Source organism: Stegastes partitus, unplaced genomic scaffold (assembly GCF_000690725.1).
Source record: "Stegastes partitus isolate 25-593 unplaced genomic scaffold, Stegastes_partitus-1.0.2 Scaffold453, whole genome shotgun sequence".
In the NCBI taxonomy this organism is placed as follows: domain Eukaryota; kingdom Metazoa; phylum Chordata; class Actinopteri; family Pomacentridae; genus Stegastes; species Stegastes partitus.
The window spans coordinates 13771-40138 of NW_007578184.1; the positions used below are offsets into that span (position 1 = coordinate 13771).

The following is a 26368-nucleotide window of genomic DNA, read 5'->3' on the forward strand; positions in this document are numbered from 1 at the left end:
TTTCTCCATTAAACCCTGCAGTCATGTAAAAAAAAAAAAAAGGGAAATTATACATGTGTTCAGTTCCAGCCTTAAATAATCTGTCATATTTGAGACATTGCATAGAAAAATGTAAGTATTTGGTAATATGGAAATGTGTATTATTATAATAACAGGTAAACTCTGTGCTCATATTTGGATTGATAGCTTGTGCTAGATTTAATATCACGCCTCCTCCCCTCCTGATCCCCTCCCCTGTCCAAGAGCTCCAACGTGCACAGGACACGTTGGATCTGCTTTGTTTTCCATCTACAGAACCAGGGATGTGTCCAAACATTAGGGGCATTAGGCACTTATGACCATTTCTCGACTATGGTGTTGAAATATTTAATTAGCATTTAGAAAATGTTTTAGAAAAGCCTTTCCCAACAGGCACAATGAACGCTCACATACTGGCACTGTCAAAGATGAATAAGCTCAGGTACCAGCCTGAAGAGTTCCCCAAACACCTATTCTGGGGAAATTCTAAGGCAGAAGGCAGAAGTAAGACAACTTTATCAGTGTATTTATCAGCAACAAGAACAAAAGGCAGTAAAAAGCTCTCCCTGCTAATACACAACCAAATCCTCCCAGGGGGTTTTACAGAACACCATCGGTCTGTTTTTTCTTCGTGCATTGTGCTGTGCTGCTGGGACGTGCTATTAAAATCTGTACAAACTACCTTTTGTTTCGTGATGATTTAAACTGCTCCTACACTTTTAAGCTTTGGCTCTGTGGGAATCTGTACACTACACAGAGTCGCATTCTGCTGCAGACTTTAGCGCTGAGTGCAGCCAAATGATGCAGCAGCTATATGGTGATGCAGAAGAAAAAAAGGTTTGTTAGAGTGAATTAAAGCAGTTAAAGAAAGTTTTAAACACGATGCGTCTGTTTAAAACACTGATGTTGACCTATTTATTTTCAGCAAACACAAAGAACGCACAGATAGCAGACTACAGGTAGATGATCAATGAGTTGAGTGACAGTGTATTGGATTAGTATTACTAACTCTACTTTTAATAATACAATATAGATACAAAATGAATGATAACGTGGACAATAATAACAAATATGAAAATGTGGTTTAGGTAAAGGGTTAAATTATGAATAAGCCTTTTAATATAAAGTCAATGCAACCTGACATGGGAGCAGTAAACTGGGATTATATCGTGTTTACCTCTGACATAAATCTCAACACTAAACTGCTGTTGACTGTCAGCTGCAACTGACTTGATGCATCCAGAGTGCTCTTCACGGAGCTCCTGTTCTCTGGCTCAGGCTGCACTTAGACAAAGGCATAAAGCATGAGACTCCAGACGTCTGCTAATGACATGGATAATTACATAAACCTGCAGGACAGTCTTAATTTACACCTCACTGGTGTCCGGTGTTTTTCCATGGAGTGTGTAGATTTAATTACAGAAGTCTACAGTAGCTGATTCCACTAATTAGCACCTTCAATCAGACCCAGTTGATTTAATTAGAGAAATATGTTGCTGGAGTGTTTGTCTGGAATGAAAATGTGCACGCCGCCTCGGCTCGCACAGAACATCGCCTGCACCTTTGCATTTGCAGCTCTCCATAATCTCTGTGCAGTTTTATGCTTAAGTGTTTTCAGATTTTATTTGCTGACAAAAAGCTGCAGTAGAATGAGAATATATGAGGCCCGTGATTCAGGAAACAATTAGAAAACAATCAGCAGAGCTTCAGAAAAGGGCTGATTGGGAGCACTTGGGATAGAAATGCAGTTAAAAGATCTATGGTAATCCATTTTATGAAGCCTATGTTATTTAGAGAATCATTTTGCGTGGCTATGATGGACTAGGACAAGACATTTTTATTGCAGCCTCCAACATTAAGCCCATAGCCTCATTCTTTCAAGTCTAGTTAGTTTAAATAAAAGTCCTAATGTAGTGGTTAAGATGCACACAGAGGTATTCTATTTCATTCTCTGCTCGTTCTACTGTTATGCTGTTCTTTTCTCTTGCGCCCATAAAATCAATCTTTTTAGCCTCTTTAACACAATAAACATTGTGTTGTATTGCACAGCATGTTGTATTACTGAGTGTATATCCGCAAAGGGCTGGAGAAAGAATACAAATACAACAAAATGCACAAACATTGTACAAAGCTGTTCTTGCAGTTTCCTGACCTTCTATTTATTGTTACTGTATTATAAAGACTGTATATCTCCAATTAACACACGTCTTATATTAATATAACAAAAGGTATTTATGTCGAACTGCCAGTGTAAAAAAAAAAAAGTCTGCCTGCAGGGTTGACATTGTGGACTCCATTCACACCTGTCCACTACAGCTACCTTTGTCACACACCTGTTCGGCGGTCACGTCCGGCAGTCTTTCACGCACACAAACCACACATGCCACATAAACTGATCACAGCCCGCTCACATGCAGTGTACACAATAATAGCTGCACATAAAAACACTGTGTTCTTCTGTTTATAAGGTCGCTACGTTTTGTGATGCACGAGGACTCATGCAATCAAACCTGGACTCAGAAAAAAATCACACAGAGAGACGGATATAAACTGTACTGAAGATCATTTCATGTGTACCTGAAAAAAATACTGTAGTTGAGTGTAATAATGCATCTGACAGTATGAACCTATTTCAGTAGATACCAACCACATAAATCTCCCAAATCATCCAAGTTATTATTCAGAGAAACAACCTACAGTCACACATTACTGTCAGACAGTAATCAGTGTTGGCACAGAGAAGGGAAGATGCACCAAATGTCAACAAAGCACAGGTCAGGAGATATTAAAGCACCGAGCACAAAGGGTTCACACTCTCCTCCACTGTTCCTGCTCATCTCTGCAACCAAGATCTATTTAAATGCAAAATGAGAATTGCTTAAAGGTTTAGAATCTCACTGGGTTTTTTTTCCTTTTCTCTCAGTCAGCCTGGTTTACATTGTTATTAGTGGCACTCGTAGCAATTCTGCACCAATCGCTATACAATAACACCTAGCATGACATTGATCCTGTAGCATCATATCTCAGTCTGTCTCTTTCCACAAGATGCTGCAAATTAACCATAATTATCGTCTGTATTATGTTAAAATGTTGGCTTTCCGCTGACACTCATCAGTGAGAAGGTCTTAGAAGTCTCTGTAGTTGATCAACACTGACTGACAGAGTAAGAAATTAAGCATGCTCTCTTCATCTATCTGCATATACCCAAGTGGAGGTACGGAGCATAATTTGCTCATCTGCCAGAACTAATGGAGAGAAACTGCTTCATTGCTGAGCTCTGCTGTTGAACTGTGCTCCACACGTCATTAAAAACTCAAACATATTCGATTCAAGCGCTTTTTTTTTTTTTAAACATCAATCCATAGGAGACGTCTACAAAAAGGGAAGTCAGCAATATTTAAACATATAGAAATGTTAATCACTGCTCTCCATTCATAAAGACTCATGAACTGCTGACATTTTTCTAGTTTTGCACTCAGAAACTGTGGCGAACACAGCGACAGCCCTTATGTAAGTCCTCAACCACAACACTTCTGACAGACTCCAACAGTCGCCCTTGAGCTACATCAGCTCTGAGTGGACAAACAACACTCCCATCACTGCTTCTCATCTCAGAGCAAGTGTCAATAAAAAAAAAAAAGCACTTTTGAAAGCACGAATGTTTGCTGGGGATGTGACTTTTTGGACGCTCACAGCCTCTGCTTGTCACGAGGACTGATGTTTGCAAAACCAAAGTCACACTGATGGAGGTGTATAACGTTGAAAACAGAGTAATGCAGGATTTTATACTGTACAGCCCTGAACTGGTCGGTTTTCTCGGCAGTGAAAGGTATGACTGGAAAATATGTAAAAACTCAAGCTGGGCTGTTTCACGTTAAGTATTTTTTATTACTGTACTTAATTTTGTTTTTTTTCTTCAACGGGTCAAAACTGTAAATGATGTCCACGTCAAAATCTGTGATTTCATAAACTGTGATTTGTTTATTTACACAGTGTTTGATCATGAAATTAGACGACTTTGCAGGACTTAAATTAACAAAAATTTTGTTATTTTATAGATATAAGACATTAGTTGAAAGGAAAACTATGTAGATTAAGGATTGAAAAATGGTCAATATTATATCAAACTGTTATTTTATAGATTCTTCCTGTTTTGTTAGATTATAAATATCTGGTAAAATCACAGAATAAAGTATTCATTTACTGTCCACATCAAAAATCTACATTTTTACAAACAGAAATTTGGTCGTTTATAGTGTAGGATTTTTAAAAAATTTTTTTTTTTTTTTTTTATCTGCTCTAAAATACTCTTTTTTAGATATTTGTGTGTGTTTTTTCAGTTTTTTTGTGTTTTAGTTTTCCACCATTTTTAAATGTTTTTTTTCAGTCTTGCTGTTGGATTTTAAAGCTTTTCTACAGAATATTTTTTCACAGTTTAGAAACACATTTTATTGTAAAATTTCTGTTGCAAAGAGGAAATTACTTAAGTGTTGATATTATAGCTCAGCAGTAGTCAGACATTGGGAGTCTTTAAATGTAAATCAAAGAACATGTAAAGCTGATGGTGCATCTCAATCAACAACCAAAAGCAGCACACATCATCTGAAGCCATCCGACTTCTGCTGCAAAACACACTGGGTGAAGAGGCAACAACAGAAATGGTCTGACCTCACTTTCTTGCGTCAAGGGTCTCTTGTAAACAACAGTTTCCCTGAGTTCCTCCACCGAGTTTCAGCAGGCGATAAAGTGACATGACCATAGTGGAGGAAGAGGGGAGAAGTTACAGCACACAACAGGTGTCGCCGATATTTAGGAGCCACCAGCTCCCCCCTTTTTGCCTCCCACCATTCTACCCCACAGCTACTCCACTTCTTCCCCCATGTGGGCTTTAAATACCCCCCCAAAGAGACATGGAGCCCTGAACTTGGGTGCCGCTCAGATGATTTGGGGCGATGACGTAGTAGCCAAGAGTTTACCCCCCCAACCCCAAATACTCCTCCAGTAGGCCAACTGAACTCTTCTGCCCCACAGACTCACCTCCAGTCCCCCCTTTAACATCTAAACCACGATGCACACACCTCCTGACCAAATAACTCTTCTTCTTGAGTTAGACTATGTGACTTCAGCTAGTCTTTCCATTTTGGGTCTTTATAACCTTTATTAGGGGGTTGGGAGTATTTATTGCTTTGATTTAAACAGTCACAGGGTAAAACCATTCACTTATTTGCTTGTATTAATTAGTATTTTTCCAAAAACAGACATATTCCTCTAATTTGTAAAAAGACAGCTTGCAGAATTAAACCTACAAATATGATTCATATGTGTCTGAAGAGAAAAATGATGGCAATGGAAACTGGAAAATGAATCTGGGCAAATATAAAACAATAAGTGAAAAGCTATTGTTTTTAATCATGACACTAAAAAAAAATGAAAGAAAAAGCTGTTAACAGAGGAAGTCATCAGAAGAATTAAATAGGTTAACATTGCTAAGAACGACATAAAACTTCTCTGAAACGTACTGAAAATATTTTTATTTGGGTCAACTTGGTGTTGGTGTTGTTGCTGGGGCAGCAGTTTCACTGAGGTTTCCACCAAAGGGATCAATAAAGTTCTATTCTATTCTATTCTATTCTATTCTATTCTATTCTATTCTATTCTGACATTCAGAAGGAGCATAGGAAGGTAAGAGACAACCAAACAGTGAGAACAATTCTGTTTCTCCTCTCTGAATGTCAGATAAGCGTATGTTCAGTTCAACCGACACAGAAACTCTTCTCATTAAAAATATCTTGGTGCATGTTATGTGAGCAGCAGTTTCATTTCTACTCGTCTGAACTGTAAGTGAATCAATCCCCAACATGAATTTATCAGCCTTGCTTTCCACCCCTTCTCTATGAAGGATTAACGGGCTAATACCCAGAGACCCTGCTGACAACAAGGCTACCACTGGCCTCCAATGCAAGGCCTGAGTCCAAACCCATGGATTTATGTCTGTGTTTAGAGGATAAAAGGCCTAGGACACCTCTTGCAATCAAAATGTGTGTGTATGTGTGTGTCAGCACTGTGCCAGATGCCAGTGAGATATACGGGAGGCACAAGGGATTGTAGCTGCTGAGAGAGCAGGTGGAGCAGGTGATGAAACACAACAGTCCTCCACCCACAAACACACTGAGTACAATGCTAATATTTTAAAGATTTAAGGATGAGCTTTGTATGAACAGAACGTCGCGCCGAAAGTTATACCCACAACGCCCAGCTGTGTTTACACATCAGACAACCTGTGTGGAAACAGCATCACCTGCAGCATTCTAATGCGAAAATGAGGACAGCCGCTCCTGATCCACAGAATGCAAGCATAACCACACAACCACGCCAAGAGCAGCGCTATGCTCCAAGAAACAACAAGAACTTGTGGCGCATGGAAACACGGGAACACTCTTAACCACATCAGGTGCTCCATTTATTTTCTGCCCATGTCTGAGCAACACAAGGGAACAGACAGCTAACCTGGTTGAGTCAATCACTTGTTATGACACCACCATCTGTCTCTGTCGTCATATTAATTGCTTCGACTCAGTATGAGGACACATTGTGTCCTGCTCGGATCCATTATGCTGCCTTACATTGTGTTCCACTGCTACATGGTTCCAGGTTGCTGTGCCACCAGAATGATGATGCCAGCCACTCGCGCCAGCCAAAACTGAACAATGTGTCCCTCCAGCAGTGTGTCTGCAAGTGTTCAGTTTTCAGAGGCCACTGACATTCTGACAGGAATTAAAAAGGCAGATAGACATCTTTTGATTTGGATTAACAAAGGAAGAAGACAAATGAAAGTAAGAGACCGGAGAGTAAAAAGCAAATATTTAGAGGAAACAACTGTTCAATTTTAGCATCACAATGAATTAAAGCGTTTTGTTCTCTGTGTCTGACGTCATCTCAGTTCAGTGGCAGTGCCGCGGAGCCCAGTGTGGGGGCAGATGATTTAGTACTGTCTGGCGTAGAAGATGGATTACAGAGACTGCAGTTGCACACGATGGGAGGGATAATCAAATATTTGTGATTCAGATTTTTGTGCAGGCTCCTCTGTGCACCATGAAGAAACTTAGAGGTAAATGCTAATATGGGATAATATTTACCATGTTCATCATCTTATCTGTCTGTTAGCAGTGTTAGCAGCTAGAATGTCATTTGTTCTGCAGGATTGTGTCATAAACCGATGGTGGCACTAGAAAAAGTCAGAGAACAACAAAGTTATTAAAATTCATCCTGTCTGTTTCTACTTTTATGACAATCCATCCAATATCTTTGAGACATTCCATTAAAAAGTACAAAACTGCCGGAGGCACCAGAGACACGTCAGGGCTGTACTAATCCCCTGGGCACTGAGAATTTCTGTTCAAAATTTCATGTCAATCCTGCCAATACCAGCCATCCAAACACACGGATATCACCATCCCCAGAACCGTGCTCCTGCTGCTATATTCTACCTTTGCGGCAGCTGGTGCTATTTCCGTCACTTTTGGTACACTGCTAAGTTTAATGACTTGGAAAACTATCCAACAAGGTCAAAAGTTATTTTTCATGGCACAGTGATTTTAAATTGTCAGTGGCGGTGTGGGGGAATAACCCTCATTTTCTGCTTGCACTGCACACACACAATCACACACGCGGCATTTTTATCTTTCATTGTTCACTCCAATGCTGCTTTCACCCTCTTTCTTGTTACACGAGTCAACAGACGAATTGACTGACTGCGTGATTGATGCTGGAGAATAAAGGTGAGTGTACAGGTTCATGGTTGGCAGCGGCAGCATGTCGAGTCTTTTGTCATTTAATGAGCTCTGGACTCGGAGACTGACGACGAGGGAGATGAATTGGTGTAAGTGGTTGCGGAGGATTTATGACAGTGCGGCTGCCCTGAGACTGAGGACGGGTTGGGGGGGTAGGAGGAGGAGGAGGGTTGTGTCTAATTTCAGTGGGCAAGTTCTTTCTCTGAAATAAGAGGCAAAACTGTCCAGGCAAATCGAGGGTCAGCTAATTCCATCTGAACAGAAAACCTTTCGCATGAGGACCCTATGTGTGAAACTGATCTAAGGCTGTCATGCAACTCAGCCACACTTCCCAGCATTCATTTAGCCAAAAGAGCAAGTCACAGATGACCTTGTGATTCCGCTTTAGCCTCCATTAGAGAACCACAAAAAGGTTATTTAATGCACCCGTCAGATGATCTGACAACTCGAGTTTCATTTTGTTATTTGCAGTTTGTGAATTTGAAATGAGTCCAGAGCGACCGCATGCGACTGCCGCCGTGTGCTTCGTCATTCAGGAAGTGTCAGTTAGCGTCGACGGGCACAAAGCTGCTCACACCGAATGCAAACCTGATGCAACGACTAACAGACAGCTTTAAATCTGCATCACAACACCCAGACTGGAACAACAGCTAAAAGAGTGCAGAAAACAGACGATACAGTAGGTAAAATACACGTAGTTACAGTTCAGACAGTGTGTGACGGCAGCTTTTTAAGCCATTAGAAAGCACATAATGATATCTTCATGAGCTCAGCCCAATTATAAGAGAGCCATCATCTCAGCAGACTTCAAACTGACGACTGTAACTTCTGCTATCCCCGACCTATAAATATCCACTGCATGCAGCCTGCATTCAGCCCCAACATTATGAGCTCAGTCCACTTTTTATAAAGACAGGCTCAGTGTCTGGTTGGTCTCATTACTACAGAAAACTGACTGGCATAAGCGCTGCGTTTGACTCGGACACCATTAGGCCCTGAGGTGACATTTTGTGGCTGTTTGGCCGCGTATCCTCCGTGTCACATTTGTTACTGAGGTCACACACTTGGCAGCTCATTGCTTTCTCCTTCCTCATAAAACAAGTCTCCATTTTCAACACCAGGACGAAGCCTAAAGAATAATAACAGTGAAAACTGGCATGGCTGCTACCCAACAACACTTTCAATGGTTGACAACACAACAGTTATTTTTTTTTCTACATATACAAACCTGCAGACAAAACCTTAAAATGGAAGTAGCACCACTGTCAACCAGGCAGTTCTCTCTAACTAATCCAAGCTTTTATTCTATTTGCACAGCCACAGAATGGCTCTGATCAGATCAAGATGGCTGCTCTTACAGCCCATTAATCATCATTTCTACTTTCGCCATGTGGATTCTGACACTGTGGCTGTATCGTGTGTCTGCTTTTGCCATTACAACATTCTGCAAGAACTTTTCTGTCTTCTAACTGTGTCCCCATCCTCACAAGAACTCACCCGCAAAACTCACCAGAGACACACTTACATGCCAATAAAATACAGTGTATAACCATGAAGAATATGTTGCACACACATGTATGCACACACACACACACACACACACACACACACGTGTATACACTCCTCAGCCCTTCCTACGGCCTCTTAGGGCTCCTGTGCCTGCACTAAAGCAGTTTATAGAAGCCTCCCTACATGGACACAGCTTCTGGAATAGCAACTGCTATTTGATCTGACTGCGGGTTCTCTCACCTCTCCACTTACGTATAACCCTCATGCAGATACTCTCTACATATAACTCACAAAACAGATACAGTGCACTGCATTAATTAATCCCAATATATAGGCACAGTTCCCTATGAGCAAACTGTAAAGGTTTGGCAAATACTGCACGGCAAGTTTTACTTCAACTCTTAGTCGACACTGAAGCAAAGTTACAAACTTTTCAGATTCAACAAAAGCGATTCATTACGAGAGAATGTACTTAAAATTTAAGGCAAGCAGCAAATACTGTTCTGTGGACTGTGATTGGATTTTACTCCATTTGCCTTATTTTTCCCCTCAAACAGTCTCATCAAAGCGACACCTTGACATTTTTTTTGGTGTTGTTGACAAATGCTAAACATGCTAAATATTTACAACAGTAAAAAAAAAAGAAAAAAGCTTGTGTGGTCTTATTTTAACTACTACAGGACCTCTGTGTGTGCTCCACCGGCCTGCTGAGTGGAAATATGCTGCCAGGTTCAGAGATCACCTCAACAGGGTAACTGTTCCTTTACCAGAATCACATGACCCTGACGAAGGGAATCATGGGAGGGAATCTAAGATGCCCCTTCTCCCAGTTGCATTTTGGGATTGAGCGCTGAAGCCCAGGCTGCAAGCGCAGATCAGTGCATTACAAATCAGTTCTGCAATTTATTCACTAATGGTGCGAATTAAGAGGAGGAGGAAGGAAAGACGTCCAAGTCGTCCTTGAGCCGACTGAAAAATGTATTTTTTTTTTCTGCAGCTTACATAAGAATCATTTAATTTCACCCTCTAAAAAAAAAAAAACAGAGACCTGGATGAACACATCCCACTTCAGATAAAAAAGCAGCTTATATGCTACATGATTATGCAACAGCCTATTCTCTCTGCAAAGGAAACGCATGATCAGTGGTAATGTGAGTTTAGTCTATTCAGTGTAACTCAGTACATTTTACAAACATACCACAGAGTTCAGATGAGGACACTAAGAGAATGAAAAGGTCAAAGATCGTCATGCTGCCAAAGCGTTGAAAGCATTTGTTGAAGTGTCGATTCTTTTAAGCAGCGCTACCGGCATTACTAGATATTACTATCAAGTGGACAAAAGAGGTGCTTGCACAGCAAACTCCAAAGCAAATGTGGATAACCTGGTGAGGGCCAGTGTTTTAGTATTGTCTCAGAACATCAGGTATGAGATGAGATCAATGACCCCGTCTGGCTGAAACCACCAGCTGAGTTGTTAAAGTGCAAAATGAGATTAGACAAGAATAGATTCAATTACGCAGCACCCTAAGATCTCTCCTCACCCACACAGAGCGACATTACATTAGGTTGAGTGGATAAATATCACATTACTGAATATAACTTTATCACACTTGAATGTGACGATGATCGCTCTTCTGGACACCTCATTCATTTTACACCACGTAGAATAGAATTAAGCATAAAGGGATGGAACACAACAGAAAAAGAGAAAAACATCTACATTTTGTTGCAAATCTAGTTTAGAAAGTGTTTCAAAATATGGAGAAAAAGCCAATGTAGGGGTATTTATTTCAGAAATAGCCTGAATGAGGATTAGTGTGAGTCATGGGAATAAACGTCCATAATTAATTGTGCGGTTACGCCACCTTTTTTTGTGCACGATTATTCAATTTCAGTGCTGCTGGGTGATAAGAGAACAAATAAAAATAGATGTTTGATCATATTTATTGTTCTAATTACACTAAAATTATTGGATGATTATAGGAACATGAGCTTAACCTCTTAACATCACACATCAGTGTCAAGTGTATTATTTATAACAATATTAATTTAGATCATATCAACAATGAAGCGTGTAACCAACAATGTACAGCGATCCTGGCTGATTGTTATTATTAGTCTTTTTAAGACAAGCGTCACCTTTAACATCACCAGGACCATCATTTCTTCTGTCTGTGTGTGTGTGTATATACTAAGCATTTGCTAATGGGTCAGCTGAGCCAATAAGTCTGTTGATAACTCTATGTAACGGGTATTTATAGGTTATTGCGAACATAAGCTTCACTAGGCAGCTACTCATTCACTTAGTCAGGAAACAGCTGAACTCCTAAACAATGTGAAACAGAAGACGACTTTGTGGTAAATGTTTTGGCGTATTGACAATTTTCTATTTAGTCGGATCATTTCAATGCAAACACAAGAAGCAGCCAAACTCCAACACAGGGATGCAAGTGTGTGATGTACCATGATTACACTGCACGTCCATAAGCAATGCATTCAGCATTACAGATGGTCTTGTGCATTACCATCCTCTGCAGTGAGAGGAGAACCAGCTTACAACTGTCACTACTTTTTGCAGATGTGCTCAATCAGAACCTCTTGGAGTCGTCAGTGCAACATCTGTGTGAGGCGGACATCAATCCGCTCTGAGAGTTCAGGAAAAAACATCTACTTCTGTCCCCAACTGGCCCGTCCGTCTCATCTCTTTAATCAGCCCCACAACTCAGCCCTTCTTATTTCTAGGATTACAGCTGCTTTCAGTGAAGACGACTGCCAGGACACAACGCAGCCAGATCTCATCCTCTCCGACACCTTTCACTGGATGCACTATCTGACACAATTTTTGCCAACTCCTATTAAATTAAATTCCCCCGTCCATATTAAGCCACAAAACACTTCGTTAGCAATCGACAAGAGATGCTGCATGATAAATATAAACCGATGTCAGGATGTACAATTCAGACACGCGCACATGGACTGGACACACACAACCAAGCACACACTATTTCTAATGTCCAGTATCGGATTCGGCATCACTGTGTGTTGACAAACACTTTACTACACATCAAATGGTGAGCAGCTTTTTCCACTGAAATTTCAAGGATAGAAGAGACAACAGGTGCTGCAGGGCTTTCCTTTCATATTCATTACATTGCAAAATGATGCACTGGCTATATTTGTGGGCTGATATCAGCTCCTTAAGCTAGATTTTACATGCCGAGAAGAGCAAGGAGTACCATGACCAACTCTCCTGGGAGGTTGAGGGGTGAAGACTAACGGCTTGCTTGCCTGTGCAGGCTTGTTCAAGGCTCATTAGATCACCTTACACTTATAGGATTGAGACAAAATGACAGATGAACTCTACTAATTGACAAAAGACCGAAAAACAAGGTGTGCCAACAGATATCTCAAGAATAGTGGCAAGAGGAAGCCTTCGACGTCACTGGAGAAAAAACAGAACAGTATAAAAGCAAGCGGGAGATGAAGGCGCGGTGGGAGGGAAGTGGGAGCCAAGCAAGTTAAAAAGTATTTTTAGGAAGATGTTTATTTGTAGGTCTGTGAAACCAACCCGGGGTGTATATCTACCAGTCTTGCCATCTCTCTACCTCTCTCTCTCGCTCGTTCTCGCTCTCTCTGGTACCATCTGTTGAGGTCTCTCAGCCTGTCACTGTGCTTCAGCTCTATAGGTAGGGGACATGTTGCACTGACAAAACAATTCTGCACATTCACTGCAGCTGGTGCCATTTGAATATGTCCATTGAAATGTTGCTCTTTTCCTTCCCTGTGCTGTTAACCACCAAAAACAAAGCAGATTAAGTATAATTAGTATAGATCGGGGTTTTTCCTGGCTCAGACTGGGCCTTCAGGTCTGTGAAATATGTGCTTTTTTGTTTTTTCTGACCAATAACAGACAACAATATCTATTATACTTGAGTAAATGAAACTCATATGAAAACAGTTTTTAAAAAAATTGGTGTTAGTGATTTTTCTTTTGCCAAAAATTATTTCATGGGGCACCACGATTCCTCTATGCAGGATTACACATGTGAGGACATTCGATTGTGACAACACAAACAACAGCAGCTACAGTTTAGAAAGCTGGAAAACATGAAGATGCACAATCAAGTTTGAGAACACAAGCAAAGCAGGATTTTTTTCTCCGGATGTGTAGAACCTACAAGTCTTGTTACAGCCCTTACTGTAACTCAGAACACATTTCAAGTTTCCTAAAATACTCTGCCGACTCAATTACAGCAAAAATATTACACCTGTTGCTCGATAAACATTTTTCTTTTCACCTGGGACCCTTTAGTTCAGCCAAACACAGACAGCAGCCGGAAGCGAGCCATGCAACCTCGCTCATCTTGTGTTAGAGCTGCAATGATAAATCAGTTAGTTGTCAACTAACGTAATCAGACACTATTTTGATAATTGACCGATCAGTTTGAGTTATTTTCAAGACAAAAAATGCCTCCAGCTTTTTAAATTTAAATATTTTTCAGCTTCTTTCCTCCTCTATGACCAGAAACTCACTATTTTTTTTTGCAATGTGGCCAAAACAAGACATTTGAGATTTTGGGTTTGGGAAAACACTGATTGACATTTTCACCATTTCGAGCATTTTATAGAGCAAACAACTAATTATTTAACCAAGAAAATAATCTATGTAGCCATTAGTAGCAGCCCTGTGTTGCATTAGGTTTATTTATCTATTTAAATGTTTCTATTATTATTTTCAAACACTTCCTCTCTTTGTTTTATTATTCAAACACAAAACAGGGAAGTTAATGTGTAATTTCTGACTGCCATCTGTTTACTTTTATAATACTAAACTGAATTAGGAGAACATTTAAAGGCTATTTAAAAAGTCAATTCTTAATTAAATTGTCTAAAATGTGGCTAAAACTAGTAATAATCACAGATACCTGCAGTGTAAACAGAGACTACAGTGGTGAACTCAGACAAAGCAGCCACTTTAAACTGAATATTGAATTTTAAGCTATTTCCAGGCTTCACCTAAGAAACCTAATGGTACTGTTACACCATAAAAAGTTTTCTACCTGGCACTCATGTTCAAGTAATTCAGCTGAAGGAATGGACGACGGCTGTGGGCTTTACTTTGAAATGAACCATCCACCATGGCGACCAGGTAGCAGCTCACTAAACCTGGTCAACCAAACATGAGCAACATCGTCCTACTCAACTGAAAACACTGAAGTGGACAGTTTGTGTGTCAGGTAAATATTTCAAAGACAAAAGAGGAAGCTGTATTAACCTTTGCGGGTGTTGTTTTTGTCCCAGTTTCGCCGGCGCACCTGTGTCAGTTGACTTTTAGCTCTGACAGCTCATTAAACGCACCTGTCAGATTCGTCCTCCAGGCTGAAGGCCCGGATGTCCGCGGGGCGACCACCGTCCTCCTCCTCCTCCTCCTCCTCCTCCAGCTACTTCAGTAAGGCCAACAAGACCAGGCTAAAAACTCATTTACCAATAGTTTTTCTTATTTGTTGTACTTATAAATTGCTAAATCTAGCATACATCAGGTTAAAAATAAATAAATAAATTAAATTAATTTTAAAAAAATCTTATTTCTTGCACTTTAAATGTGCTAACTTCAGCACTGATGAGGCTAAAAAATAAGTTTACTGATCATTTTATATATTTCTTGTACTTTTAAGGTGAGAAATTCAGCATTCTCCCTGCTTAAAATTAATTTTAACTATTTTTTTTGTACCTTTAAGGTGTCTAATTTAGCATTCATTAGTAACATGAAAAATAATCTATTTGTAGGTGGAGTGGGGCATATTGCTCATTTAAATTAGCCTGCATACTGACCTACTTATGTAGGACTAAAATAGTAGCACCTAATAAATTTTCTCTCCACCGACCCTTTTTACTCCAAATTCTGCTCTCACTGTTTAAAACGTGTTCCAGGTTGAGTGATATTATGAAAAGACTCCTGTATATTTTATAAGTTGAGACTAAAATGTTGGGGAAAGACTGGGGAGGGTGGTATTATATTTAGACAGTCTGCAAGGCAATCGGGGGTAACTGAAAGACAACACTGAGAAAGTTCCACGGCCTAAAATATCTGCCCACACAGCTTCCAGCAGGACTGAAGTGCCAGGTGCGAGGACAGCTAAGGCGCAGATGCCCAGTTTCATACTGGGGCTGTTTCAGACTTTACGCAATTAGAGTGAGGTCAGTGGTTTCGAAAATAATCCAGTCTGACATGTTAACGTGCTAAAATGCATTTTAAAAAGCCACTCACTGACATGGATGTGAGGGAATGGTGCAAATCTGTGCGTAATTACGCACGGCGGTACAAGCGCAGCCTGCTGCTCAGAGCCTCCACATCCAAACCTACCTTTCTCTGCTGCTTCTCCCAGGCAGGGTCCAGCAGCAGGTCCCTGTCCCAGTCTTCCTCTTGGGTCATATACGCCTCTTCATGTTGGATCGTGTAAGAGTTGCTGTATGTAATTTGGGTTTCGACAGCTGTCATCGTTCCGCCTCTGTTAGGACTTCGCGCGTCCCCCTCAGCTTATTGTAAGAAACAATTAATCGGCAATAGAAACAACGACGACGAAGTGAGGGCAGGAACCTCCTTGAGACGAGGGAGTCTCGCTGTCGGGGGGAGAGACAGTTAGGGGCTGCAGAGACCAGACTCCACTGGTGCGAGGTGCCTGTGCGGAGTTGGTGCTCCCACTACCAGAAGACCCTGCTGGCCGGTGCTCCTTTCCTGGTCAAAAGTGGCACACGTGACCGCACCCCAATAAGTATGGGAACCGGCAGCTTGGGTATCAGGTTCTGACCCTAAAAAGGTGTAATAGGCGGGGAAGTGTCCCGGCGGGCAGGGATAAGGGGCTTGTGAGTGGTGCGGAGGTATGTCAATAACGCCTCCTCGCACCAGAGAGGTTTTTATGGCCTGTGCAATGCACCTGTTGCTGTTAGTGATCCTCAATGGCAAGCCCAGGCCTCAGTAGCTTCAACCTACCTCTTCCATAAAACAAGATCAAGCAGCTGAATCTAAAATTCTCAAAAACTGTGAATCTATAGAATTAAAAGCCAGTTGTTTAACAGATTTTGGACAAGTCCCACTTCTGACTATAGTCCTCACATCAGGCAGGGTAGTCCCACATGGGCCTGCACTGACAGCAGCTTCAAACATCTTCCTCCACCCTGCTAAAATTAGGCTGCAGGTAAACGCATGCTTTTGACTGTAGTTTCTATCATAAAGATGCCTCAAAATCTATCCAGATATATTTGTAGCAGAAATTCATTTGCAATAAAAAGAGATCAAGACACATATGAGAAAAAAGAATTTATTCATGATTTTCATGCAGACTGAAAAAATGCCTCAACATTTTTAGAAATACACGTTAAAAGGCATATATACATATATATATGCATACACAGCCGTACAATATAATCTGCGTTTATATCAGGATTTGTCATTCACAGTAAACATGTTGACGCAAACGTTTGATCTAACATTCATCAACTGAAATCCCCTCATCCCCTCATTCAGCTTTGTGCTGGAACAAATTCCTTTGAAATGAGCAGATCCAGATTGCTATCCTCTGGAGATGACACATTATTCAGTCACCCTTGATGTCTTTGGAAACTAGAATGATTTATGTTGTAATTAATCAAGCATTTAATGTAACTACACTAAGCTTGGTCCATTAACCTACATGAAGAAGCTTAGCTACTGTGCGACTATTTGTGGTTACCATCCTTCCTGTGCGACTACTGAGGTGGGGGAACTGAAATTGCTGATCTCTGTAAACACAATACGATGTGAGTTCTGATGAAGAAAAAGACAGATTGGCTTCTGGTGGCTATGATACATAAACAGACAGGGGGTGGACAGAATAACATGAACACCTCATAATGTAAAAAAAAAATGTATATCAGCATTAGGTAAACATTGTGAGCTGCTCAAAGGTGTAAATAATCCATGTTGTGATAGATTAACCTGCGATGCACTCTGCAGGTGTTCATATCGTGTCTGCCTACTCTAAACGAGGTAACGCCTGAGGTAAAACTACTGGTTTAAACAAAGGTTGCGCAACTGATGTCAGTCATTTCACATTTTTTGCTAGAAGACCTACAAAAGTCTCGGTCACATTAACTAAACCTGCTGAATTTCACCTTGCAAACTCAAAGGCAAAAATGGTCTTATAGGTGTTGTGCTCAAACTTAACTGGAGCGGGTTCCAGATTGTACATCTCAGCTGATTTCTGCTGCAGAAGAACAGATTGAACCTGCAGAATCCCATGAAAAACAACACAATACACAGACGTGTGCGTACAGAGAGCATCTGAGTTCTTCAGGCTGTCCAAACCGCAGAAGGCAGGGGCAGTTTGGGTGAGGAAGTGGAAGTAGGGAGGAGGCTGCAGCGAGCTTTGGCTGTCAATACAGTGAATTCAGAGCAGGAGGGGGGTTTAAGAGATGCGTGCGTGGCTGCATTCACCCAAGCACGGGAAGCCCAGACTCGCAAGCGCCAGAAGAAGCCTTTAGTGAGGAATTGGGAGAGTGGGGAGGATGAGGTGGCTGGAGGGAGAAAATTGGAGCGTCGTGTGCCCTGATCATGGAGGCTGAGAGAGGAGTCAGGCAGCGCTTTTCCACTCAGTCAGCAGCTGCATTGTTGTAGCAAAACTGACCTGTAGCCACATCTTGGTAGCACAGAATGTATGGCTTTTAAAGTATATAAAAATGTATACATGTACATAAATGGAAAATCGGTTTGGGTTATTTTTTTTGCACTTCAGTAGTAAAAGATCAAGTGCATCCAGTCACTCACACCTCGGCATCAAAGCCTTGTTATTAGGACACACTAAAACCAAATGAAAACAGTCTTTTTAAGGATAAAATTCCCAGTAAATCTAAATAATAGGGTCCTCCAAGATCAGGAAGGTGAGGTTAGGGAGCAGCTTTGGACAAAGGATCCTACCAACTCACCTTGTAATCAAACTCATCTATTCTTTCCTCTCCACCTCCTTTTTCCCTTCCCTTTGTTTGTTAGGCAGACAGAAGGCAGCGCCATCTTTGTCTCGATTCCATCTCGCAGCTGTCAGAGCAAATGCCAGACAACTCGTATGACAGACTGAAAGCCAGTAAAGTGTGCGATTGTGTGTGAGGACTAAGCTCTCTATCTCAGCACGGGGACAGTCTTAACAGGTAAGAGCACATACAAGTCACTCAGAGCACATATCCAGCCAGTCCAGCTGATCCCAGCATCAGAGAAATAGAGCTGCCCTACCAGAAAAGTCCTATAGGAATCCTGAGATTGATGAGAATCTACAGGTCAGACTGGCCTCATACCTAGGCCTATCTTATAGGACGTTTCTGATTGGCACACAGGCTGTGAGGGACCCAAAGGTGAGCGAAACCCTTATAGTCTGGGGTCGGTTTATCACTTAATGGGGCTAAGTTCTTTTGGGAAAGATCCCTTCCACAGCCATGTGGTGCAAACCCAGCATTCAACAGTTTTAGCAAAGCGACTCGTCCAACCCTGAAGTCTCTCTGTGTCATGTTACTGAGTCCGGCGGCAGGCCACCACACATACACTGTCCATTGGCACGCCCAGGCCTCTACGGTAACAAAGGAGGATGGGGAGTTTGGGTCAGGTGGGTGGTTCTGGGAAGTGTCGAGTCCGAGCCAGAGCCACGAACCCAGATCCAAGGTGGCGGCGGCGGTGGCGGCGGGAAAAAATAAGCGCTGTGTTTGTGTGTGTGAACGGCGGAGAGGAGAGGCGCATAGGGACAGTAGGGCAGGGTCGGGGAGGGAGGGAAAGAAGGGAGGGGTGGGGAAGGAGGGAGGAAGGAGGGAGGGAGGGAGGGAGGGTGAAGGGGGTGAGGGCGGCGAATACGGCGGTGGAGAGGAGTTGACTAGCGGGCAGGGGAAGGGTGGGGGTTCGTCCGCATATATGCCAAGCCTCACCAATCAATGAAGCAACACCCAAAAAAGTTCCTCACACATTTACGCTCTCTTCAACACATCCATCCATCCATCCATCCATCACACCTTCTGTTCACCAACTCAGACACCAGCAGGACAGAGAGGGCACCGCCAGTCGCCTTGTATGCTGATGCGAGACTCTTGTGGAGGGCTCCTGACCCCCACCCCTCCCTGCCCACCACCCCCACCGAAGGAGAAGCCCAAGGCTATAAAGGTGTGGCACTGCCATTGCAGCAGAGGAGGAGTTACGGATTGGGGAGGTGGGGGAGAGGGGGGAGGTGGTGATGGCAAGAGGAGAGGAGAAGGGGGGGAGGAGTGTTTTGGGCAAGGCACAGTCAAAGGAGGGGGGGCGGCAGGTGGGGAGAGGAGAGGTCAGTGCTTTTATGATTGTTTTTTTTTTGTTGTTGCTGTTGTTGTTGCTGTTTTTTCATTTACCTTGGTGGTGAAGAGAGCGAGAACAAGTTCCCACTGCGGTGGCGTCGCGCTAAAAGTCGTCCCCATGGCTCACGCCGCCACGCTCACGCACGGCTGCACGCTGGCCGTTCCAGGTGGCACGGTGACCTAATTCAGTTGAGATAGTTAGTTCAGAGCTGGACTGTCGTGGGGCTGTTTTTTTTTTTTGCTTATTTTTTTTTTTGTTTGCGGCAGAGTTACAGATTATCACACATGCAGGTCTGAGAGTAGAGTGGACATAGAGACACACGGAGAGGGAGAATTTGGTGCAGCAGGGAGAGACCAGACCAGACCAGACGCACACCCATCAACCCCAGGAACAGGACTGCTCCACAGATCAAAATGCACCCAGGCCATTCTATCTGTGTGCCTCTCCCCAGCTCTCAATGTAATTTCACAGTGTGTATAATGTCATTTCTGCATGAAAATCAATTTTTTAAAGCAGCGCATGAAGCGTGTCTTGCCAGAATTAAATACTGAGATGCATTTGGTCAGATGCAAACCCCCCCCTTCAAATACATTTTTTTGGGTTGCAGAGCTTGAGAGGCTGGAGAGAGAAAGGAGCACCAACCCGCACTTACCCAGACCAAAGAGAGCAAAGCTGGGCCAGCATCTACACCTGTCTCCCCCTGGGTCCCCAGTCAAATGGGTCTGGTGGTCATTTTACACAAGAGAAACAGATAGTGGAGAAGAACAACATAAACAAGAAGAAGGGGAAATGTCCAAACCCTTTGCTTTCTTTTACCACAGTAGTCAGCCAAACATTCTTTATTATAATAAGGTTTATAGTATACATATTCTCAATAAAAAGCATGCCGATTGTGTTTTTGTTTTTTTTTTAACTTATCTTTTGTCTTTTCTTTAAAAAAAGGCAAAATTAAAATACTTCTCTAAAAAATACGGTCTCAAACATGGCAAACAAGACATTTCGCAAACCACATATTTCTACAAAGGATGCAACTGGTATGTGTTTGTATATACGACACAGAAAGATTACACTGTGAGATGCAAAAAGTCACTTAACCACTAAAAACCACAGGAGGGGAGGGGAGGGGAGGAGGGGGAACAACGAGGCAGTAAGGTGATTCAGAGGGTCTATCTGTGTGTGTGCATCAGACCGCTGTCAAATAGTAGTTGCAAAAAAAACAAAAACAAAAGAAAAAACGCTTCACTGATTGTTTTCAGTCATTGTAGAACCGTATGCGTGGAGTTTGCGACTCAGGACAAGCTCATGCATGTGAAAAGTACGTGTCCAGTTTGTTTGTTTTTTTTCTATCCCAACTCTCCGGATGTTGCAAACCCCACCTATAGAATCCAACAACTCAATTAAAAGTGACACAAAAGTGTTTTTGCAATTACAATCTAAAGCAGGTCTGGTATTTAGAGGATAAAAGAAGGACATTTGGGGCAACTGGAAGACACTGCCCCATCTCTCACTTCATTGGTGCTCTCACTGTTGTTTCTGCTTTAAAACCAGCGGCTAAACGCGAGCCTGTGAGGCTCAGCTTGTGGCTTTTTTAAAACCGTATGATATGAGACTAATCTAATACAGGAGTGCAAGTCTAAGAGAAGGCTTCACTGCTCGTAGCCTTCTTGGTACTAAGCTCTGGAGGGCTCCTGCTACCCCCCTTGAAATGATTAAAAAGTAATGTCAAAAGCACTTAAAATGGGAGATCCCTCCGCTTAATGCACTTCACTCAAGGCTTATAGGCACATAACTGAGCTTGTCACATATCATTATGTTTTCCAATAGGATGCAGTTTAGAGATCCTTTGTAAACAGCTCATTCAGTAGTCACACATGGGTTTTCTCCATTTACAATTCTTTACATCCCAGGCTGACTTCACATCACATGTAAACTACAATAAAACAAACAAAACACAAACGCTATGAAAAAAAAGGCCTCTGAACATGAAGGAGGACTTAATACAGAATATCTACAAACGTCATTGAAGTCTGGCTCCTCCCTCTCTAAACTGCTGACCCTGTACCTTTACGAGGAGCAGGAACTGCTGACTGGGTGGAAAGTGTGGAATAGAAGAGAACAGAATAGGATCTACACTGAAGAGGTAGGCAGCTGTAGTTAGAAAGAGAAAGAGAGGTGAAGCAGTGTCTTTCAGCGTTGTAGTTAGAGTAAAGGTGGGGAAGGGATTCAGAAAAAAAGGGGTCAAGGAGAGATCCAAACATACATTACAGTACGTATATGTGTGCTTTACGTTTTTTTTTTTTTTCAGCAAGGCGCAGTCTTAGCTGCTGCGTTTGTGCGCTGCAAGGTCAAGAGCCCGCACATCTCACACATACTACATCCACATCACATTCAAGACAAACATCCCCCCAACACACGTCAACCTTGGTTCTGTTGGACACAGTGCAATGCAGCCAGTACACAATATGTGTTAATCTGACCTCCCATCTGATTACATTACAAACTCTTCAACATAAGGCAAAAAAGGTTTTCAAATTAGCTGCCCTAACTGATCATCTAGGCCTACAGAGGATGGCTGATGTCGTTTATCGTAGGTTTGGCCATAGAAAATCATAACTGGGTTGCAGAAATAAAGGCATATGAAACGACTGACCGGGTCAGTCTAATACTGGCACAAGTGTGAGACTGGCACAATAAAAAAGTAAAACTGAGAAGCACAAAGAATGCCCATACAACAGATGAGAGCCTCCCTTTCGTGGCTGCACTGTGTGTACGCAAACTGGACCAAGGTTAACCGATCAAGTCCCTTGTAAAGCAGGTTAATAAACCCGGAGCCCCCACACACACACTCACACACACTCACATACATACATACAGCTGCTGTAAGGTGGTCAAGTTTGGGGTGGGAGAGATGGGGGAGGGGGTTCAGGGCAAAGAGGGAGGAGGGGGCAGAGAGTTGTGTGCGACTATCGGAAGGGGGGCTCAGGCGTGTGAAGGGAGAGTTCGGGGCGGCGGAGGATGGCCTCCTTGCGCGTGGGCGGCGGCAACGGCGGCTCATACACCCTGGGCGCAGCCATGGCGGCTGCCACTGCCGCAGCGGTGGGGACCACTGGCCTGAGGGCGTCCAACGTAGCGACCGGCTGGGCTGACATCGCAGGTACAGCTGGAACCGCTGGCACAGCCGACACTCCCGGCATGCCAGGGATGGCTGTCACTGTGCTCGGTGGGGGGTAGGCGTACTGGAACTGGGGGTACTGCTGCAGCTGCTGGTAGTACTCCGCGTAGTACCTAGGATAAGGTAGGAAGGACGGCCATGGAGAGGGATGGGTCGAGGTGAGGAGAAGAGGGTTTGGGTAGGAAGAGTGACAGCAAGAGCATTTATGGAGGCACATGGCAACACAAAGGAAGTCACAAAATAGTGATAAACACAGAAAATTTAAAAAAGCATCATCAGCCACGAGAGACGAGCCAACAAGGCTGTAAGAGCCTGACTTTCTAAAAGATAAACCACTTCAAATAAAAGTTGCAGAGAAACTCACACTCAAAAATCTCTGTGATCTTTACATGATGCTGCATAGCTGATGCTAAACAGAATCAGGGACCATTTCCTACCTGGCCATGGGGTCCTCTGCAGCCTCCACCGCCTCTTCAGCTGCTCGGCCAGCTGGCGTGGGGAGCAGCGGCCGGCGCGGCTTGGCCCTCTGGTACATAAACGGCTTCATCACAGGATCTGGTAACAGAGGTGCTGACCTCCGTAGGGGACTACGGTCCCTCTCACCAGACTTTGCCACAGCAGCTGCTGCGGCGGCGGCGGCAGCTGCTGACTGCTGCTCAGCCACAACCTGCTGGCCCTGGGCAAAGTAATGTGCCTGCCGGGCAGCCTCAAAGAGGGCTGTAGTAGGGTCCGCTGCTCCCATGGCGCTTATGTGAGCGTAGGCTGGTGTGGCAGCACCATAAATTGCAGGAGCTACACTGTAAGCAGGGTTGACCGCAGCCGCCGCTGTTGGCATTTCTATACCAGGAGCAGCAGCCAGGTAGACAGGAGGGTTGGCCACCGTCGGGGTGTAAACCGGAGTTGTGTAGGCAGCGGCGGCGGCAGCAGCAGCGGCTGCTGCGGGAGATGCAGCCACCTGGCCATAGATATTAGGCGTCATCGAGCTGTATACCTGCGTGGCGCCTGATGTGAGAGCTGCCTGATTGGCCACCGTTCCATAAAGTTGATTGGCAACATTGGCACCATAAACCTGGCTGGCAAGGGCACCATAAACAGCTGGATTCACCGGGTTCCCATCAGTGCGTGTGCCAGTGGTAATCCCTGTGAGAGCTGCGTACGTGGGATCGAAGGTGGAGGTGTTGTAGACTGAGTTGTGCACACTTTGTTGGACCTGTAGAGGAAGGCCGGCGGCTGCAGCGGCAGCAGCAGCCAGGACCGCTGCCTGACTCTGGTACTGCTCCAGAGAAGGCTTCCCCACGGGGCATTCTCCAGCGTAGTGGCCCTGCTTCCCACAGTTCACGCATGGGATTTTCCCAGTAGGGGCCTGTTTGCTGGGCTGGACCTTGGACAGCTCTACAGACAGAGGGCGGCCCTTGAAGGAGGTGCCATGCAGGGCCTCGATGGCCTGAAGTGCATCTTCCTTGTTTTCCATGTGAACGAAGGCGTAGCCTGCAGAAGAGGAATGCCTGGCTGTCATTGAGCGCAGGGACAACAATTAGGATCACAGTGGCTTTGCCACAGCATTTACTTATTACTACTATGATTAAGTAAGAACTGTGCCACAGGACACCACCTTGTCTACTTTACAACAGGGACATAATCTTGCTTTACACTGTGAACTTTGCTCTGTGGTATCTGGTGTCTTGTGAGAGTAGCTCTTGCAGACACTCAGTAATTCAACAAGTGGAGTGAGACTAAAATACAACCTCTTACCTGCATAACTCAGATATACACAACAAGCTCCACAATTTAATAAAATCAAACTCAAATTGGAAGTGATGCGTTCAAAACATTTTCAAACAATTCAAAGATGACTAAGCTCTTTGCTCACCTTTGACTTTGTCACACTCGAGAACTTTCCCAAATGTCTGGAACAGCTGCTGCAGGTCTTCAGTGGTGCACATCCCACTCAGGTTACCCACAAACACCTTGGTGGAGTGCAACGGCCTTCCCCTCGACTCCTCCACCACCAAATTCCGACCGCGAAACTCTCGTCCATTGAGCTCCCGGATGGCGCGCTCTGCAGCGCCCTCGCCCTGCAGATGCACGAAGGCAAACTGTCGCAGCACGCTGCAGCTGACCACCTGGCCGTAAGGTTCGAAGATGGCTGACAGCTCCTCCTGGGTGGTGTCCAAGGCCAGGTTGCCCACAAAGAGCTTTACTGTGTGGCTTTTGTCCATGGCGCTGCAGAGAAACACAGAAGTCATGTGCTTGACTGTTGTTGAGATAAGTGATTCAGCTGTCCTACATGTAACAGTGACTGGGCGAACACAAAGCGACACCTCGGCTTTATATCGGTCTTACAAGGAGAAGCAACTGCTGGAGTGCAATTATCTGAATAGAGGGGTGGACTGCAGTACACAGGGACACAGTCAGCCCTGCTTTTTATTGGATTTTTTCAGGGCTTAGAAATGTCTGTGGGAGAGGGGAGCTGAATCTGGTATTAAAACTCCAACAGGAAACCTCTATTTATTCTCCAGTGATATAAAGTGAAAGACTGAAGATATGAAGCACACAAACAACAGATGTAAGAAGCTATGACTCAAATGCTTGTGAATTGAAGAAACTGTTATACAATAAGTCCTGATAAAAGAAACAAAAAAAAAAAACCTGTGAATGAGGAGCCAGATTCAAATTTCACAAATCAAAAACCACACAGACCACACATTTGCCTGTGAGCTGAGGGTAGATAAAGTCAGATCAGAACAAAGCGGGGACAGTTATGTCAGTGAGTGACAGATGTGTGTATCTAATTATCTACATGTATATAAATGGAGCAAAGGCAGCTTGAAGAAGAAAGATTTCACTGAGAGCACCTCATTCGCACTTGGAGGCAGACTGTGATTATCCATGCAGCTATGAGTCACCCTCACACACAGGAGACAGACAGGCAAACAGAGCATTTTGTAACTTCAAGGGAGGGCACTGTTCATCACTTCACATTGCATTTGCGCCGATCAGTCAAACCACTGATGAGTGAAATGAATGGCATTGATCATCTCGTTACAATGCGATATTCTACTGGGAAACCTCGGGTCCGGGCGTTCTGGTCGATGTTCTTTTAACGTGTAGCATCTACATTATTGCACACAAAGCACACCTCCTCATGGCTCAATGATGATTATTAGTAATGAAGGAGAGCAATAACTGATAATAAAGACAATCTTGGTCATAAAAAATAGAATCACACAACCTATGATTTCATTGTGGCTTTGGATATTTATTCTGTTCATATAACACACATATTTATAAAACCACAAAGTGGAGGCTACAACTAGGGAGAGGTAGCTGCAACAGAGCCTAAACACCACGTTTATTTTATCTACAAATGATACAGATTATTGGAAAAATGCCGAATATCAGCCAGTCAGGTAATCGGCTGCAGGCTCCCACAGCTGGACATCGCACTAACCCAACCTTCAAATTCCTCAACTCAACCATCTCTAGATCTACCAAGAGACTTTCTAAAGGTTAGTTCTTCCACTCAAACAACTTTTA

General features: G+C 43.3%; 2 protein-coding genes across 3 annotated transcripts in view; both read right to left on the reverse strand.

Annotated features, from left to right (window-relative positions):
* The window catches only part of actn3b (actinin alpha 3b), a gene marked incomplete at its 3' end in the record, with an annotated part of 29546 nt that extends 13465 nt beyond the window's left edge, over window positions 1-16081 (reverse strand). Inside the window, exon 1 of the mRNA XM_008286404.1 lies at window positions 15682-16081. Within this exon, the coding sequence (XP_008284626.1) occupies window positions 15682-15816 (135 nt within the window). The remainder of the gene's footprint in view (window positions 1-15681) is intronic.
* A 541-nt stretch (window positions 16082-16622) lies between these two features.
* rbm14b (RNA binding motif protein 14b) lies at window positions 16623-25124 on the reverse strand. 2 transcript variants are annotated; one of them, XM_008286365.1, is made up of 4 exons: window positions 24702-25124; window positions 23269-24340; window positions 19713-22944; window positions 16623-18910 (listed from the first exon to the last, which is right to left on the reverse strand). In XM_008286365.1, the coding sequence occupies exons 1-3, from the start codon at window positions 25075-25077 to the stop codon at window positions 22623-22625; spliced, it is 1770 nt and encodes a 589-aa protein (XP_008284587.1). In that variant the 5' UTR covers window positions 25078-25124; the 3' UTR covers window positions 16623-18910; window positions 19713-22622. The 2 variants fall into 2 exon arrangements, with proteins under 2 accessions (XP_008284587.1, XP_008284588.1); XM_008286366.1 differs by lacking the exon at window positions 16623-18910 and having other exon boundaries at window positions 19887-22944; window positions 23269-24319; window positions 24702-25122.
* Between the last annotated feature and the right edge of the window lie 1244 nt (window positions 25125-26368).